General features: G+C 32.0%; 1 protein-coding gene across 1 annotated transcript; it reads left to right on the forward strand.

Annotated features, from left to right (window-relative positions):
- Window positions 1–7,124: 7,124 nt before the first annotated feature.
- On the forward strand, window positions 7,125–8,358 carry LOC107886262 (uncharacterized). Its single transcript, XM_016810160.2, has one exon. It carries the CDS (start codon window positions 7,252–7,254, stop codon window positions 8,098–8,100), a length of 849 nt encoding a protein of 282 aa, XP_016665649.1. The 5' UTR covers window positions 7,125–7,251; the 3' UTR covers window positions 8,101–8,358.
- Window positions 8,359–20,127: the final 11,769 nt, after the last annotated feature.

The following is a 20,127-nucleotide window of genomic DNA, read 5'->3' on the forward strand; positions in this document are numbered from 1 at the left end:
TAATTCACCAAAATTTTCATACTCTCATATAATCATGTAATAACACGTAAAATAATATAAAAAATAATTTCTTTACCCTTGAAATAGTGGTCCCGAAACCACTATTTCGACTAGGCCAAAAATCAGGCCGTTACATTTGGAAAGGAAAAAAGGGGGACGAACCAGGAATACTAAAATATTATATTTCTATTTACAACTGTAAACCATTTTTAAAGGTAGCTTTGAAAGTGTGTGAAACGTGGTAGGTTCCAATACAAGCTTAGGTTCTATATATAAGTATTTAGGTCTAAAAAGAGGGAGTTTTCTTCTTCCTTCTTTAAGAAGCATTTTAGTCAAGATATAAAGGAACCCAAAGTATTTACTTCTCTCTCTTGAGCTAAAGTTGAAATTTGGACCTTTACCAGTGAATACACCACGTCGAGGTAAGATTTAAGACTCTACATACTATGTTATGAATAGTAAATCTGTTAGACTTGGTAGATCAGTAAGATAAAAGATAAAAGGGCCCTCCTTGGGGATTTTCGGTGTTAAAAATTATGGGAAAAAGGGTATATAAATATATCTTGATGAGCTTCTTTATTCTATAGAAATAGATGTTGCTGATTTCACAATGGAAGTCTGGATCCGGAGCTTTGAACTATAGTAGGAGAGAATCAGGTAAGTATCTATGCTGACTTTTATTTGTATTATGATAATACTTATAGATCTATAAGAAAGTGGCTGAAAGATGATGTTGTGATCCTTGAGGTTAGAATATATTATGTATGTGACCTGATGTGTATGATTATTGAAAGATGTCTATGACTGTGCTTATATTTGTTGAGAATTATATGCATACTTGGTATAGATCTTTTAAGTTTAAGTGATAGGAATCTTGAAGTTAAAGTATGGTTGTATGTAAATTTTCTGGATTATGTACACGCATCTTGGTTGTTGTTATACGATATGTTTTGATAAGAGTGGATCAGAGTATGATAAGCTTTCTTCGCAGAGTTTTCTAAAAGGGGTCTGTTGGGATTTTAAACACGATCTTTGAAAGGAAAAGTCCATGGCTATGACACCATATTGTATAAGACCATAGCTGCGCTATGGAAACATATGGAAAATAACTAAAGGAAGGTGATTACCCAAAAAAGGAGTTCTCTATGTGATCCAAGATGATGAGAGGCAAACCTCATGAAATATTAGTTTAGATGAATCCCAATCGTAAACACGCCAAAAAAAGAAAGCCTTTGTAGCGGTCTATGAAAAGGAAGCCTTTGTGGTGATCTATGAAAGAGGGAAGCCTTTTTGGCATACCCCATAAGGAACGCCTTCGTGGAAAACTCCATGAGGAATGCCTTCGTGGTGCATCCTTAAGGATCGCCTTTGTGGTGTATTCTAATAGATTCTCTTATGGTTTTTTTCTGTACAAAGCTATATGGAATGTTCAATATAATTCTGTAAAGGGTTTTGTAAGATCAGTATGGTATCAGATATATATTAGTTGTATAGAAAGTATTATATAAGGTTAAGATATGATTGAAGATAATGAACAGATGAATCTTTCTGCTGCGGGTTCCGTATAAAATAACATATCGTATCCTACACGGCTTTAAGTCAAGATCAGAAAAATTAAAATGGGCTAGAGTATCTAATGAACACAAATAAGTAACTAAGTAAATTCTAAAGAATAAGCCAGAGTAAGGGCTACGTCTGATCGTTCGATGAAGGGTATCTATCAATGAGCAATAAAAAGAAAGGGTAGTCAAAGAAAGATAAGGTAAGAAAAGTAATTTCAAACATCATTTTGCAAATGCAATTGGGTAAGCGAATCATGATTAAGATAAGCATAAAGGGAAATTTCGAAAAAGATGAAACCATTTATGAAACAATATTAAGGAGGAATTGACTATGATATAGTAAATAGAATGAAAAACTATTTTTTATTAATGATGAACTATTCCTAGTGGCAAACATCTAAAGATTTAATAAAAGAAGTTGATGGCAATGGACAATCCACTCGCTTTTGGAAATCAATGGTTAAGGTATAAATGACTATTCTTCACTGAGTTCCCATGAACTTGCATAGATTGTGTTCTCTATTTTAGGTTGAATGTGAGGCTATGCTTGAGGGAACGATGTTAGGACTACGCCTAAGGAGTGGTGTATTAGACTATTATGCATACAAAATAAGCTTGACGGCGTAATCAAGTCTGTTTGGCACATAGAAACCCTTAAATCGGGATAACTACGTTAGACTAGGATATTATTTCTATAATACTTGTAATCAAATTCTCTATGTATTACAACTGAACTTCTTCAATGTTTATATTTATGTATTGCATTATGATCTTGTAATTAAGTAGTTGAAGTCAATTGTAATTTGTGTAGGTCAAATCAGGTTATATATGTATTAGAATGGTAACACCCAAGACTCGAATCTGGTTCATTGGATCAAGTTTAGAGTGTTACATGTAGGTTGTAGGGAGTACACCATCCGTTCTTATAAACCCTACGTTAAAACCAAAACTATTTGTAAATTGCCCGCTAGTGTAACTTGATGGTATACTCGTAAAAGTGTTTCCAACATAAAACATCAAAGTTGGGAAGTTGAAATCGAAAGCACTCATAGATTGTCATGCCAAGATCTCCAAGATTGGGTTACCAACTAACCTTGACTGTACGCCAAATTTGAGATTTAAGGCTAAAACTGAGGAATGCCTTCCTATTAATGATTTTGGCATTTCCTGATAGGAGCTTTGTAACAATGCTGTGAAACTACCGCACAACCGTGTGGTTAGAATTTCTACTTCTTGTTCCTAATTTACTGGAAATGTTGTCAAACTCAAAACACTTTCCTCGACATCGACGAAGTGGACATATAACTCTAGTATAGTATTTCCACTAGAGCAATGCCTATCAAGCATCGCCTTGACATTTATGTCACCTTTGACCTCAAATATATCATATCTAATACGGTTCAATGACATTAGATATCTATATTTCAAGCTTGTAATTCTCCTTCGACTTGAAGTTAACATTTTCCTTCTAATTCTTGTCTGAAGCTCGTTCAATTTTATGCTCTAGTTGAAAGCCAATTCTGCAAATTGGGTTGATACAAAAACGACCCCAATATCGGTATCACAAATTTGATTATTGTAATAAATAACAACTCTAATCCGTCTACTCATATTTACCAAATAACCTGTTACACATGTTTAAAATGAAAACATCATACAAAAAAATAAGTACTCATTATCCAAATTAAAACAACGATGCTTACATGAACTAATTTACTTTGTTGGGTCGATTTTTAAACTTCAGATTTTTAGCATCAACAATGGCCTCCTTATAAAAACAATCTGATCGAAATATGGAAACCTCTACTTAGTATGCCTTCAGTTTATAAGAAATTATACCACCAAATATGAAATATAATTTCAAAATGTTGGAGAAGATTGAACATGACAAGTAAAAAAACACTTCTAACAATATGCGCTTTTTTGAAAAGTTTTTAAAAATAACATTATTATTTACCACGAAAAATATTGGATGCGATGTCTGAATTTTATCCTGGGCTTCTGAAATTTTATCCCGAGATTCCCAGGTATAGTATTAGGGTTTAAGATTTTTTAAGGTCATGGATTTAAGAATTGTGTCGTAGAGGACACGCTTAGCTGGGACAAAAATGCATCTGTCAGGAAATGTTAGGACATGCTTTTAGTCTCCCTACTGCCACCTCAACTGAAAATGTCTTCTTTTCGTTTTCTCTCTCCAAAAAGGTTTATTTGTTTAAATTTCGAAAAAAATATAGCCTAAAACCCTTTTGTTTTGAAAATGACATATCTTCCTAATTAAACTATGTTTTGTGTTCTGGCCTTTTGTTAGTATGATTTGGTTTTTTAAATGTTTGCTTCTATAATGTATAAACAATCTTTTTATTTCATTTAAAATAAATAAATTTTTGTTAAAGAAATATAAATTTTATATTGTTTCATTTCTAAGATCCTTGGGCTGCGGATCAAAATATTTTTAAAAAATATAAAATGATTTTTAATGATTTTCTAAGTTGGTGCCGTAGATTCAATGATTTTTAAAAATATAAATTTGACTTGATTCACTAGTATATTTTGTAAAATCCTCGTGAATTAATTAATTTTTAAAATATAAATTTAGTTTTATTTTTTAAAGATTCTTGGTGTAATTTTGAAATATATATTATTGAATTTGAAATTTTTCAAAAAAAATTCATGAGATTATTATTGATTAAAACAAATTCTGGTAAAGTTTATTAATCAATTCAAGCTAAAATGTTTTTTTTTTAATTCTTAGGTTTTTTTTTATATTTCATTTTCACTTTTATATATATTGGTGCTTAATAATGTTATATTGCGTTTGAATTGAATTGTATGTTTAGGATTAATTGCATTTCATTGTTAGCCATTTTGTAAAAAAATGAGGTCAACATCCAACTTCAGAAAGAGCTCTGAGCTCAAGTAAGGATTATTGAGAAATAAATTAACTTAATTATTTAATTTTGTCACAATTGATTATGATTTTAATATCGAAAATTTAGTCATAAACAAATTGAATAATTACCATTATTTGATTTTGTCACAATTACTTATAATTTAGTGTTAGAAATTTTATTCATAAAAAATTAAATACTTTTACCCATTTGTTATTGTCACATTGGTCACAGTTTTAGTGTCGAAAAATTGATAATTTTTTTGAATATTTGTGACTATTTTTTTCCTCAATTTCTTACAATTTCAGTGTTTAAAATTTGGCTAAAAAATTGAATACTTATGATCATTTATTTTTGTTGCAATTGCTTATAATTTTAGTGTCGATAATTTGGTCACAAAAAATTAAATATTTGTGATCATTTATTTTTGTCACAAATGTTAATTTCAAAAGTTTGAATGAAAAAGTTGAATAATTATGACAACTTTGTAATAGTTGTCACAAATACAATAGTGACGATAATAATTATAACGGTAGATGACTACTTTAAATCTAATCACTATAATTATATTGATTATTTTTTTTAGTTTTAGTGAATATTTTTTTCTCTGCCGAAAATGATATTTGTTATGGTGCTAGCTCGACTAGAATTGAGAAGAAAAAACAGAGACTTTGGAGAAGAAAACAAGAGATAAACTGAGAAAGAAAAGAGTCCCAGACGCAAAAGCAAAGAGGAAACAACCCCAAATTCTTATTTTGGTTCATCTTGCAAAACCTTTCTGGTAAAATTTCATTTCAAGCCTTACATTCTTAATGCTTTAGACGTATTAACCCCTACATGTAATGTCATCTTCATTATGTACATTCATGATTACATGCACGGATATTATTTGTGGACTCAATATATCTATCGCTATATGTTTTAATTGTTCTATGGTAGGATATATTGTCGGTGTATAAGTTTTATACATTATCGGTGAATAATAATGTAATACTTTATCATTAAATAAAACAAAAAAAAATAGTAGAGGGCTTATAAATAAATGCTAATAAATTTATTTAAATATAATTAAATAATAATTTATTGTAAATAAATGTCAAAATCTTAAATCTTTAAACTTAAACTCGAGACCTAAACCTTAACCCTTAAACTCAATATCCTAAATGTGAGAGCTATTAATATTTATTTATAATATTTGTGATTATTTTTAATTATATTTAAATAATTATTAGTATTTATTTATAAGTCCTCATATTTTTTTAATTTAATAATGATGTATCGTGCTATTATTCACTGAGCATTTATTTATAATTAATTATTATTTAATTATTTTTAAATAAAATTATTAGTATTTATTTATAAGCTATCCACTATTTTTTATTTTATTTAATAATGAGGTGTTAGGGGCGTAGCTAAGAGGCTAGTAAGGGTCCTAACCCCCTAAAATAGAAAATTTTCTTTTTAGCCTTTTTATAATTTACAAAATTTTAAATTAATAATGGTAAAATTACATTTGACCCATCAAAAATGAAAAAAAAATTGATTTAATATTTTTAAAACCATAAATATATAAACTATTAAAATGATGAAATTATATTTTTACTATCATAAAAATATAAAACTTAATTTCAATCCTACCAAAAGAAAAACAAATTGGTTTCGTCCTTGAAGATATTATGTTATTATTCACGAATGGTGCATGAGACTTATATATCAATAGTAAATCAAATATTATCTCATATCTGCATTAATTTTTTCATGTTTTTAGAGAATTATATTTTTTAACTTTTACAAATATTATATTAAACAAGTAAAAAAATAAATGTCTAACAATAGAAATTAAGCCAAAAAAAGATTTATATAAATTATTAAATAATAAAAAGAAAAGTCGAATCCCAAAAGCATTGAAATTATCGAACTAGGGTTGGACACATGGTGGTGTATCCGACCCAATAAAGAGTAGGCATTCAGGATTTAGAGGTAGTGAATAAGAATAAGGCAGCAGTCGTAGTCATAGACTGATCCTAACCAATTTTTGAACTTGGAAAACAGAAGTAGAAATCATTTTTGTAATATGCCAAAGCTAGGAAGGTCATTCCCCAAAACAAATTAACAAAACAAGGGTAGTATCGTAACATTACTACGTATTTTTCAAAAATCAAGTCATTTTCCCTTTCTCCAATCACGGAGACAAGAGAAAATTTTAAATTAGAGAAAAGTCCTGCATTCAACCAGAATTTTTTTCTGACGTCACGTATCCCAATCAAAACCGATATTTGCGTCATAATCCGACCATCCACGTGGCGCCCATCTCCCCTTCTATTTATGGAAACCCGAAACGCCCTACCCTTTAGATCTCTATCCCATTCTCATTGGTCCACGTGTTGTGCTTTTATCTCTCACAATCGACAACTAAGCAGTTCAACGCGAACACCGAGATCGACGTGCCTCCTATTGGCGCCGGTACCAGGGACACTCCTCCCCTTCCCATTGGCTCTCTTCTGGGGTCCACTCGAGACCATTTTTCCGTACTCTCGGCCCCGCCTAACTTTTCTGGATTTCGCCACGTTTCATTTCTCCACCAATCCTTTTTCTGCGCTGTTCGTCTCACTGTTCACACACGTGTTGAACCTCACACGTGTCCCTTTCATTCTCCTTATAAATCTCAACACTCCTATTCCAAACATGGAGTGCGTCCGCATCGTAGCGTCTCTGGACACGCACGGGAAAGAGAGATTTTTTTTTTTTTTTAAGGAAGGCAGAGTGAAAAAGAAAAGAAGAGATTTCTGGAGAGAAAAAAAATGGAAGGCAGAGGAGGGTGTTGCATAGCGAGATATGCATCTTCTGGCCATGGGGTCTATGATATGTCGAAAGTGCACCGGATAATGCTACGGTTCCGACCGATCGCTCCGAAACCGGCGACGGGTGGATCGGTTTCCCCACAGGGAGGTAGTGAATTTTGCTCTAAGTCGGGGAGAGGAAAAAGAAGACACTTTAAAGAAAGTAACACTATGAGTAATACAAAGAGGTGCAACAAGAAAAGAAGGGTTTTGAACGAAGAGAAGAGGGTTACTTTGCCACTTCTCCCTGAAACCCCTGACTGCAAAGAAGAGTCTATTCTGAAGCAGCAAAAGGATGGAGTAGTCCAAAAGATGATGCCGTTTTGGTTAAGCTTCGGTGAAGCTGGTGATAAAAAGGAGGGTTTTCTCGGTGGTGGTGGTGTACGGTCAGCAGATCAGGCGGTGTTTATGGGAGGGCAGACGGTGAGAGTGGGGTCGTGCGTGACGGTGGAATGCGTGACAGAGACATGGGTGAGTGGGGATGGGCTAGGGAGTACAGACGAGGAAAAGAAGGTGAATCTCGGGAGGGACACGTGTCCGGGGTTTATTTCGGATGGGTTGGGGAGGGTAACGTGGACAAATGGGGCGTATAAGGAAATGGTTGGAGGGGAAACGATGGTGTGGTTGGTGATGAAGGAAAGGATGCCGATGATGAGAACGTACCCGGCGTTTACATGCAAGGTAAGGGTGCAATACACGTGCGGGAAGGAGCGGAGTTCCTTGACGCTGCCTTGTGACGTTTGGCGAATGGACGGCGGTGGATTTGCATGGAGGCTCGATATCAACGCTGCTCTTTGCTTGGGGCGGTGAAATTATAAAAAATAAATAAATCCTTCTATTGCATCACTGAGCTTACTGTTCACATCGACTTTCCTTTTAAATTGTAAATATTTTATGGGAGCTTGCCTGTTTTTATTTTCTTTCTTTGTTTGTTTCCGACTGGATCTGGAGTGTTTGGTTTTGAGATGCAAAAAGCATTTGAAAAGGAACTCAAAGTAGTCATATTTTGATGTATTTATTATTATTGTAGATGGTTTTATGGCACTTCTTCAGTTCTCATGTGCTTAACTCTCTGTATGTTTGCAGTTTGCATAGACAGATGGAGCTTAGGATTGGCCTTTTCCCACTTTTCAATACATTCGATGCATTTTGAGATAGGGTTTTAGTTTTCTAGTTACTTTAAAGGGAATGAATGAATCAAATATTAAACGTAGATTTCATCTGATATCTCTCGCCTAAAAAAGATTAATCTGACAAAGGGTGCAGGGTAAGTTGGAATATTATTGAAAAAGGTAGTTACAGTCTTCTGAAGCATTTTTTGATAAATATATTTTTTTAAATAGAGTGTATAAATAAATACTTTTTTTTAAGAAGTCAAAAGTATGAATATAAATCGGGGTTAATGTCGTAGTATGATGTCTGAAAATGGAAGAGGTCGGGGAGACAGAAAAGAACATGCAGATTTAAACAGGTTGAATATGGTATCACATATACTAAGGTGATAAATAAGTTCATTCAAACGGGGTCATGTTGGATTGATTTGTAATTGAATTCATGTTGTTTAAAATTGTGATTTCTCTCTAAGTTTATATTTTTCTTTTTCAAATTGTGAGTAGACAGTCTAAATAATTTCAAATAATTTTTGATATTATATGAGTTATAAATATGGTTTTTGACAAAATAAATTATAGATATTTTTATTTTGAAGAATTTTTTTTATGTAAATGTATAACAATTAATTTATATTACATAACTAAAAGGACTTATAATATCAGTAACACTTATGATTATATGAATTTTACAACTACTATTTTTTTTTATTTGTAGCTATTGTACACTGTAATTTAAAGTGCAAGTAATTAATCTATACATAATTTTCAAACCAATAAAAAATCATTTATTATTTATTATATTACCATATTCCAATTGATTTTTTAAAAAAAAACCAAAAAACAAAATAACTTAAACTAGGTTTACAATATCAAATATACTATTAGATTTCTCACTATCAATGGCTTCTAATAATTCCACAGGAGCTGTTATCAACACATTAACTCCCACCATATGGTAGAGATCATCTTGGCAATCTTGTCAATAACACAATTAGTCTTCCTTGAAATGTGTTTAATCTCCCAAAACTCTAACAACTTTTGGATTTGCCTAATAAGCGAAAAGATTGAACTGGTTGAAGAGTTCCTTTTTATTGCTTGGACCACCTCAAGGTTATTTGTATGGATCAAAATTCTCTCCAACTCCGGTTCTTTTAATAAGATAAGACCATTCAAAATACCCCATAATTTGGTATCAAAGACATGACATTTTCCCAAGTGGTTAAATCCTATAATCCATTCCTCAGTGGATGCATATCTTGTAGATAAATTAACACCACCATTAGTATACAAATGAATCCAATTATCTGATAAAAGATACCTTTTAATGAAAGTATTTCGTCGATTCAGAAATTATTTTTATTTTTTGTTATTAAATTTTAATATTGAAAATACATTATTTGTAGAAAAATGTAAATCCTAGAACTCTAATATATGATTTTATGAGTGAGCAAAAATCTATTAAAACTACTTAATTGTCCGAATCACTCCAATTTAGTTAAATCAATTTTGATTTTGAATAAATTAGGGATATCGATTAAAACATATTACACTATTAAATTTATATATTTTAAAAATATTATACAAATCCAAAAATATATTATACCTAAGCTAAATGAACTCTCTAAGCCCAATCTCAAATAAATACAACACTCAAAACTCAAAATGTAATAATATATAATATACACCAACCCAAATCCATAAACATTAAATAATTAAATTTGTAAAACCCAAATTTAGTTCAAATTTATGTAAAAAATTTTGGATGTTGCTCTTTCCTGGGAGCTCGACTTGGGATGGCTAAGAATCAAATTTGCATAATTATATGACTAGAACTCTTTAAGAGTCTAAAGATATTCGTTTTGTTAATATATTTTATTTGAAAATTTGTATTTTATTTTTTATAATGGTTCTTTAACTTTTAATTTTATGTTATAGATAATATTTTGATTATGATAAATATAATTTAAAATTAATTAATTAATTATACCATTAGTGTTACATAGAAAGCTAAGAATCCAATTGTTGTATTCGATTGATGAAAAATTGTACAAAAAAACCTTTATCGATTCACCTACTGTTTATTTAACGAATAATTTTTGTATGAATGCATGTATGTGTCTGTATGCATATTACTTTCACTCGCAACATGAGTGTGACTATTTTACATAAAAAAAAAATTCATTACATTATTTAAAAGTTTTTATTTAAGTTATTAAGTTGTTAAGGTGTTTATAAGGTCTCGCTAGCAGGCTTTAAGCGATAATTTGATAATTGATCCAGTAAATTAGTACCCATCAATGAGTAGAAAAAAATATATTAAATTCAAGTCGATTTAACAGTCAATGTCGAAAACTAGAGAAAAAATTATTTAAATTTTGGTTTGCAGATTCATAAAGCTCAAAGTTATTTCATAAAAAAAATAAACTATAGGAAAGAAAGGGAAGGATAACTTTCAATTGATGCATGCGGTGCAAACAAAGAATGTCATACAATAGCGATTTTTAACAGCTCAGTAATTTAAATTAAAATTTTTAAATAATTCAATTATCATTTTGTAACTTTTTAAAATTGACTAAAACATAAACTTTCTCAATAATTTAGTGAACCTAGATTTAGTTTACCTAGTAATTAATAATCCATTATAATTGACGAGGTTAGCAAGTTAAAAAATTTAGGGTAAAGTACAAAAATATCACTAAACTATTAGTTTTATTCTATTTTGATCATTCAATAATTAATTTTTTCGATTTAATCACTAACCATTAGTTGCAGTTTGAATTTATGAAGGTTTGAATTTTAACAAATTGTAGTCGTGTAAATAATTTTTTAGGGAATAAATTATATTAGGATCATCCTAAAAAGTATAGTTTTTAGGCATCAATAAATAATGTCATGTCTTTAAATTTTAAAGATAATAAAGTATTATTATACACTCATCTATATTTAATATATTCTCCAACTTAATTTAACTTTAATTAAATTATTTAAAATAATTAATTTTTAAAATTGTAAATAAACATCTTTTCTTCTTTTACAAATTTTAATAATTTTTTCCATAAGTTAATATTTTTTTTATTTTGTTCAATTATGTCTCAATGATATGGAAAAATTGTTAAAATATCATTAAATAATTAGAAATGAACTATGAATAATATGGTAGGAAGAGTCCATAAAATAATAAGTGTATAATAATAATTTCATGTCATTAAAATTTGAAGATGTAGCAAAATTGTATCTATGCTTAAGAACCTTGCTTTTTATTTAACATCATGCTAATGTAAGTTTTTCTTTTTATAGTTTGACTTTGACCATCTCTTTGCTTTTTATTCTTTTTTCATCCATATTTGACAGTCTCTTTTCTTCTTTCTTTTACAGCTTTCCCTCATTTCCTTTTTCATCGCCACATATCCTCCCTGCATGTACCAGACTCTCTCTCTCTCACCCTTGTCCCACCATCGACACATTATCCTCATCTCCGCCCATCGTCATCCTCTCTCTCGTCGCCCTCGCCCTCTTCTTCCGTAATCATCAGAGTTCTCAAATGATGATTTATTATATTACATGAGAAAAACATTTGCTCATTTTAATGGGAAAAACAGGGAATTGATTAGAAATGGGCAAATGTTAAAGTCATAAAATTCTTAGTTATAAAAGATGTTGTTTTCCTGTATACTGTAACTATTTTCCTTAATCCATTTTCAAACTCTGGTTAAAACTTAAAGGGTAAATTACACCAACAGTCACTCAACTATGGGGTAGCTAACAAAACAGTCACTTAGGTTTCATTTCAATCACTCAACTTTTGAAAAATAACAAAATAGTCACTAATATTATAAAAAAGTGACAAAATAGTCATTAATTAATAGTTTCTGTTAGTGCCTTAACGAGAAAGCTGATGTGGAAAGTTTAACTACTGATGTAGTTAGTTAATTTGCCACGTTGGATGTACATAGTGGAAACCCACCAATTTAAGAAGAAATTGAAAAAAAAAACCTAAAAAAACCCCCTTAACAGAGAAAAAGAAGAAGAAAAAGGAGTAGGAGAAGAAGAAGAAGAAGAGACTGTAAAAAAAAAGGATTCTTTGCCTAATTTGGTGGGGTCTGATTCTTTGCCATTGAAACACCATGTCTTTGCTCTTATTCTTCTTCCTCTTGGCTCTTTTCCTCTATAACCTTCCACCATTATTGACGGGGTCATATGGTTTAACCAAAAAAGAGCATGAGTTCGAAGAAAATGATACGCTAAAGGGAAGCTTTATGTTAAGGAATTTGCATCTTTGCTTACTCGATTTGATTAAATTTGGCATTTTTATCTTCTTACTGAAATTTAATCAACCAAATCTGTACCAAAAATGAAATGCTTTAGTCGAAAGTTCATCTTCTCAATAAGAAGCAATACGCTTAAACACGCTACTCAAATGATGCTTCTTCAGTTTTCTTTATCCCAGATTGTTTGACCTGCAACAAAACACAACTATATCTTCAAGTAAATCAATTCTCCAACAACATATACCATTCATTGCATATTTTGTTTTAAAAAGTTTGCTAATAATATCATGCAAACACTCTAAAAATGCTTCGTGCAATTGGGTAATTTCAGCAAAATTATTGGAAATGATCATTAGTTGTTTCACTGCAGACTTTGATGCTTCTTCATCTAACATACAGTTATGCAGATTAAGGTTGATTGTACTCACCAGTACTAATTGTGTAACAAGTAGCTAGATATCATTCTTGTGTTTATTGCAACATGCCATCAAACTAACCTTCCAGCTAGAAGTTCTTGATTTCTACCATCTCCGATAGTGATGTAAACTGGAGCTGATTTGTCTGGTATAGGGTAACGTTCTCCACTTGATACATTGTACCTTATATTTGATATTTGATACTAAAAATTCAGAGGAAAGAATCATGAGCCTTCCTTCTATAAAATAACCAATGGTTGTACTGAAATAGATGCAATGGACAACAAATTATGCATGAAAAAGTTCAGTATAAAGAGTTCAGGTGGCTCAAAAATGACTTGAATCCATTGATGATCCAAGACCTTCAGCTTTCTTGCACAATGCATGAAGGAACATGTATCAGTGAAGATGACGTCCACAATTTCACATCACATTAATTGAGTTTCACAGAAAAGATAAATAAATGGGATTCTAGATGTTAATGCATGAACCAACCCATAAGTTAATTTTGGTTATTAGTCATAAAATTACAATGTGGCAACATGGTACTGCTAGTTAAAGATTAACATACCAACATTATATCAAATGATGAATAGTGAGGTTAACGTAGAGTGGGAGTGACCTTACCTTTCAAGGAGACTCTCCATAAAAAAAACCCAAAAATAGAGAAGGAGACTTTATTTTGTGCGGAGTTAGGAGCTTCAACAACCTGAATCATGTCATTGATCTTGAAGAAAAGGCGCTCCAATGCACTTTTGTAGCCGCCTCTTGGTTACGTGGGATTCGAACAGTAAACCACATCCCAATCGAGAAAAACCACAAGGCCCTACCAAAAATAGAATAAGGTTACAAAGGAAGAAAGCCAAGAAAAAGAAGAAGAAGAAGAAGAAGAAGAAGAAGAAGAAGAAGAAGAAGAAGAAGAAGAAGAAGAAGAAGAAGAAGAGAAAAGACATGGTGTTTCAATGGCAAAGAATCAGACTCCGCCAAATTAGGCAACTAAGAATTTTTTTTTTACAATCTCTTCTTCTTCTTCTTCTTCTTCTTCTCTGTTAAGGTTTTTTAGGGTTTTTTTAATTTCTTCTTAAATTGGGTGGGTTTCCAATGTGGACATCCAACGTGGTAAGTTAACTGGCCACATTAGCTAGTAAACTTGCCACATCAGCGGTCTCGTTAAGACACTAACAGAAATTGTTAATTAGAGACTGTTTTGTCACTTTTTTATAACGTTAGTGACTATTTTATTATTTTTCAAAAGTTAAGTGACTGAAATGAAACCTAAGTGACTGTTGGTGTAATTTACCCAAATTAACTTAAATTACTGAAAGCAGTGAGTGGAAAGCAATTTGAATTAGACCAAAGCATCCAAGAGGTAAAGTTCTATTTATGCATTTACTCTGTTATTTTCAGTTTCTAAGGCGACATTTATCAAGGCTTCCTTCACTAGCTAATTGACCTCTATCGATGTAGGCTACAATTTCAATCACTCAACAACATCGAAGTTCCCAAGGTAGATTTGTAGATTCTTTGAGGAAGAACATGTCTTAACATCATTCAATGAAGGAAATCTTGTGCCACGATTCCCAGCTAGCACAAGATATAAGCTTGGAAGAGCATATAAAACATATGATTGGTATGATTTAGAGACCTACAAAAATGAAACAAGTGTTCTTACTTCTTAGTTAGTTTCAAGAAAAGCATTTCAGGCTTAAGGATAAAAGGTAAACTCCTAATGTTAGGGAAATTGTAACAGCCCATTTTCAGTGAAATCAGAACAGTGGTTTTGGAACCACTAATATGACGTTGGAAAGCAATTTATTTTAATATTAATTTATGGTTTACAGTATGATATAAATATCGCATAAAAATTTCGTTAAGAAATTTTACCGTTTACGTGCCTAACTTGATAAAAAGAACCAAATTGCATAAAGTGCAAAAGTTGAATTGTAATAGCATAAGATATTAAATAGCTATACAATTTTAAATTGGAGGTCCTATTATGGCAAATAGACCATTTAGAGTAGTTAGTAGATAAGAATAATTATTCATCATTGGAGATTTAATAAATTAGTAAGGTTAATTTTGGAAAGTTAATAAAATAATGATGATAAATAAATAAAATAATTATTATCATCTATTCTCATCATCTTTCATCAAAAAACATGGAAACCTTAGCCATGGAAGCTTGAGTTTTAGCAAGATTATTTTGCTCATTTGGGTACGTATTCTTGTCCCGTTTTTAATGATTTTTATGTTTCCGATATCGTAATAGCTTAATCTAGCAATCTTGAGGATTAATTTGCAAAATGTTAAAGTAATAGGGTTTTTCCATGAATGATTATAGTTGAACTTTGAAGTTTTATGGTAGAAAATGAAAGGTTGTTGTTAGGTAAACAACTTTTGTAAAGAGAATTTTGATGAAATTGTCAATTAGGGACTAAACTGAAAAGATGAAAAATTTATGGAAAAATTCTAAATGTTGTAAATACATGGGCTGCTATTGATATGTATGAAAATTGGCTAGGATTGAATAAGGATTTAATTTTATGAATTTCATTTATTGAGCCTAGGGACTAAATTGTAGTTAACTAAAAGTATGGGGCAAAATAGTAATTTTTCCAAAGATGTGTGTTGGATTAAATTGAATATGAATTATATTAAATTGAGTTAAATTCATTTGTGTAGATTTGGATAGACCTAATATGGAGTTAGATCGAGGCAAAGAAAAAGAATCGGATTAGTAGCCTTCGTATTTACGAAAACTTATCGAGATAAGTTCGTGTAACTAAATTGTATATTTAAATGTTTTAAATTGAATATTGTTGTGTGTGATTTTTACAAATTGCCATGTGTAATTATGATCACATATCTGATGATTATCGAGTCTCGTTTGAACCTCAGAAATTCAAAGGATACAAATGACATGTCATTAGGGTTCCCGATTTGGTTGTGATCCTGCATGTGTTGCGGACACACCACAGCTCTCTTGAGCTTCCTGATACTTGGCTCTCATGAGCTTCCCGATATTTGTCTCATAAGAGCTTCCCGATATTTGGCTCACAAGAGCTTCTCGATATACAGCTCGTATGAGCTTTCCGTTACTTAGCTCACATGAGCTTCCAGTTATATGGCTCGGAAGATCTTCCTGTTTACATGCTTGTATAAGCATACAAGTACATGAATTGATGGATTATAGATTTGAACACTTCGTGTGTACTACCCGTGTATCCAACGATATTTTAAATTGCTCAATGGGCAAAGTTCTGATATGAAACAATATGAGTTTGAAATGAACAATTACGGGTATATACTTGAATTACATGGAAATGATATTACATGATATATTGTAATATGAGATGGATGATGCATGTATGTGAATCTTACCTAGTGATTATGTACATCCATGTTTATTGGTTATGAAAAATGTTACATGGCTAACATGTTGAGGATATGTGTTTAGGCTTTTGGCCAAATTGGTTTGGTTATATTAGCATGCTTACCTTAAATGTAATTACATGGTAAGTTAATTTCCTTGTTATACGAACTTACTAAGCTTAAATGCTTACTCTATGTTATTTTTCATGTTTTATTATACGAACTTACTAAGCTTAAATGCTTACTCAATGTTATTTTTCATGTTTTATAGTAATTCAGAAGCTCATTTTGGTTGGAAGATGGTCAGAGCAACTTCACACTATCCATCAACCTTTTCGGTATAATTAGTAAACTAATTTTGGTTATAATGGCATGTATAAGTTAGTTTGGCCAATGATAGCAAGTAGATTTTTTGTTAAGACTAGCCATTTGAATGGCTTGTGATGGATATATTTTGAAGTGTGTATAAGTGGCCTTACCATGTTTGATGTGTGTTTGAAATTGTTGAGTGATGAAAATCTTATAGGTATATTGATGGTTGGTTTAAATTGGTATATTTGGTAAAATATGCATATGTATATATATATGTATTTCATCAATTTAATAAGTTTGGATATTTAGATTTATGTGATGATATCTCATGTATAAGACTTGAGTTTGGCTTATTTTAAGTGTCTTGTTATGGCTAGATATTGTACAAAAATGTTGAGTTAGGTTGATGACAAATTGGGTGAGAAATATGGCTAGGAAAATGGTCTATTTTTGTCCACACAGGGAGAGACACGGGCATGTGTCTCAGCCATGTGTGACACACCGCCAGGTGACACGGTCATATGTACCCTGTAACTTAAATTTGCACAAAATAGAATGCTCACACGACCTAGCACACGGGCGTGTAGTTTGGTCGTTTGACCTAAGTCAGAGAGCTCACAAGTCTAGACACGGACTGCAACACAGCCGTGTGTCCTAATTTTGAATACCCACATGGCTTGAAACAGGGACGTGTCTCTTGACTGTGTGAGGCACACACGGCCTGGCCACATGGGCGTGTGTCCCTTGTACCTTTGAAAATTTTTTATGTTTTCTGAAAAATTCTTTGAGAAACCGATTTAGTCCCGCCTTATTTCCAATATGTATTTTGAGTCTCGAGGGCTTGCATAAGGTACAATATAATTGATTTTGATTGGTTTCTGATATGTATTCCAGATGATATCAAATGTCTGTTAATTAATTTGTAAATTTTGGTAATGCTCTACAACCCTGTTTCCGCAATGGATATGGGTTAGGGGTGTTATATTTATTGGTATCAGAGCTACGCTTTAGTCGATTCTCGGACTAACGTAGCATATACGAGTCTAGCTATACATGCCATTATATAACTTGTGATAGTGTGATATCTCCTGATCATTTTAAAACATGTTTTCATATAGCAATATCATCCAATCGAGTTGATCCGGAAGAAGTTGAAAGTAATGCTCAAGCCTCTATGCAAAGAGTAGCTTCGAGTAGTAGGAGGCCCGTATTTGATGGTCAAGGAGGAGAGGCTCAAGAAGCCTTCTTCCAAATGACGAATGAATGATTTACTAAATTTGTACGAATAAACCAGGCTATGTAACAACCTTCACCCCCTCTTATTCCTCAATTGGTTCTTGATATTCCTCAATGTACAAAACTTCTTAGAACTGGTAAACCACCTGTTGATAGAATCTGTAAGTACGATGCCGAAAAATTCTGAGCTACAGTTGAAGATGATCCCGAAAGAGCTGAGTTTTGGCTAGAAAATACTATCAGAGTTCTTGATGAATTATCTTGTTCCTCAGTTGAATGTCTTAAATGTGCAAAATTATCTTGCAGAGTGGTGGAATACATTAATTTTTGTTGTACCATATGAGAGGGTTGCTTGGGAATTCTTTCAAGCTGAGTTCCAAAAAAAATTTATCAGTCAGAGGTTTCTCGACCAGATACATAAAGAATTCTTAGAGCTTAAACAGGGTCATATGATAGTATCTGAATATGAACGAGAATTTGTTCGATTAAGTAAATATGCTAAAGAATGCATTTCGACTAAAACAGTAAAGTGTAAGCGGTTTGAAGATAGCTTAAATGAAGATATAAAACTATTAATCGGGATTCTTAAGTTGAAAGAATTTGTTGTATTGGTTGATCGGGCATATAAAGCTGAAGAGCTTAGCAAAGAGAAAAGACAAGCTGATATTGAAGTCAGAAATCCAAGTAAGAGATTGACGAGAAAGTCATACCAGTCAGTATCAAAAAAATCAAAGAAATATCATGACCGTTCTACTACTTTTGTGGGATATTCCGGTAGAGGCAGAGGTATTTGACGCTCCAATCCTTGATCTTAAGCTACATCTATAACGAGTGTGGGTAGTGTTAGAAACACCAAACCCAAGTGCAAGCACTGTAATAAGCTACATTTTGGTGAGTGTAGAAGGAAGAGTGGAGCCTATTTTGGATGTAGTTCTTTTGTCCACTATATTAGAGATTACTTGGAGAAACCTAAAAAAGATAATATTCAAACTTCGAGGCCAAGCAACACAGCTACGAGAGGTAGACCACCTCGTAATCCTAGAAATGTGAGTGTTAGCCGTGGTTGGACGAAAGAATCTAATGTAAGATTCAAAGCACGAGCACCAACTAGGACTTATGCTATTCGCACACGTGAAGATGCTTCTGCACTAGATGTTATTATTGGTACTTTCTCTCTTATTGATATTAATGTAATTACTTTAATTGATCTCGGTTTGACTCATTTATATATTTGCACGAATTTAGTGTCTAGTAAAAATTTACCTGTTGAGTCCACTAAATTCATGGTTAAAGTATCAAATCCTCAAGGTCAGTATGTGATGGTTGATAAAATTTGCAAGAATTTTTCGTTAATGATACGAGGTTCTTGTTTCCCGACTGATTTGATGCTATTACCTTTGATGAATTTAATGTGATATTGGGTATAGATTGGCTAACTTTGCATGATACCGTGGTAAATTGTAAATAAAAGCATATTGTATTGAAATGTTAGAATGGTGAAATGCTCTGTATTGAATCAGATAAAGTAGACGGGTTGTCTAATGTGATATCAACTATGTCAGCACAGAGATATGTGAGAAAAGGTTGTAATGCTTATCTTGCTTATGTGTTGGATGCAAAAGTGTCTGAGTCGAAGCTTAAATCAGTGCCAGTGGTTTGTAAGTATCCTAATGTGTTTCCAGAGGAGTTACCTGGATTATCATCGGTCAGAGAAGTTGAATTTGCTATAGATCTTGTACCAGGGACAACACTGATATCGATAGCACCATATAGAATGGCTTCTATAAGTTAAAGAAGGTTAAAGCACAGTTGCAAGGACTGACTGATAGGGGTTTTGCTCGACCTAGTTTTTCAACTTGGGGTGCACCGGTTCTTTTTGTTAAGAAAAAATGGATCATTGAGATTATGCATTGATTACCATCAACTCAACAAGGTTACAATCAAGAATAAATATCCACTGCCTCATATTAATGATTTTTTTATCAGTTGAAAGATGCCACAATGTTCTCAAAGATTGATATTCGTTTTGGTGCTTATCAATTATGAGTGAATGATTTGGATGTGCCAAAAACAACATACAGAATCAGGTACGGACATTATGAATTTCTTGTGATACCGTTT

Source organism: Gossypium hirsutum, chromosome A03, assembly GCF_007990345.1.
Source record: "Gossypium hirsutum isolate 1008001.06 chromosome A03, Gossypium_hirsutum_v2.1, whole genome shotgun sequence".
In the NCBI taxonomy this organism is placed as follows: domain Eukaryota; kingdom Viridiplantae; phylum Streptophyta; class Magnoliopsida; order Malvales; family Malvaceae; genus Gossypium; species Gossypium hirsutum.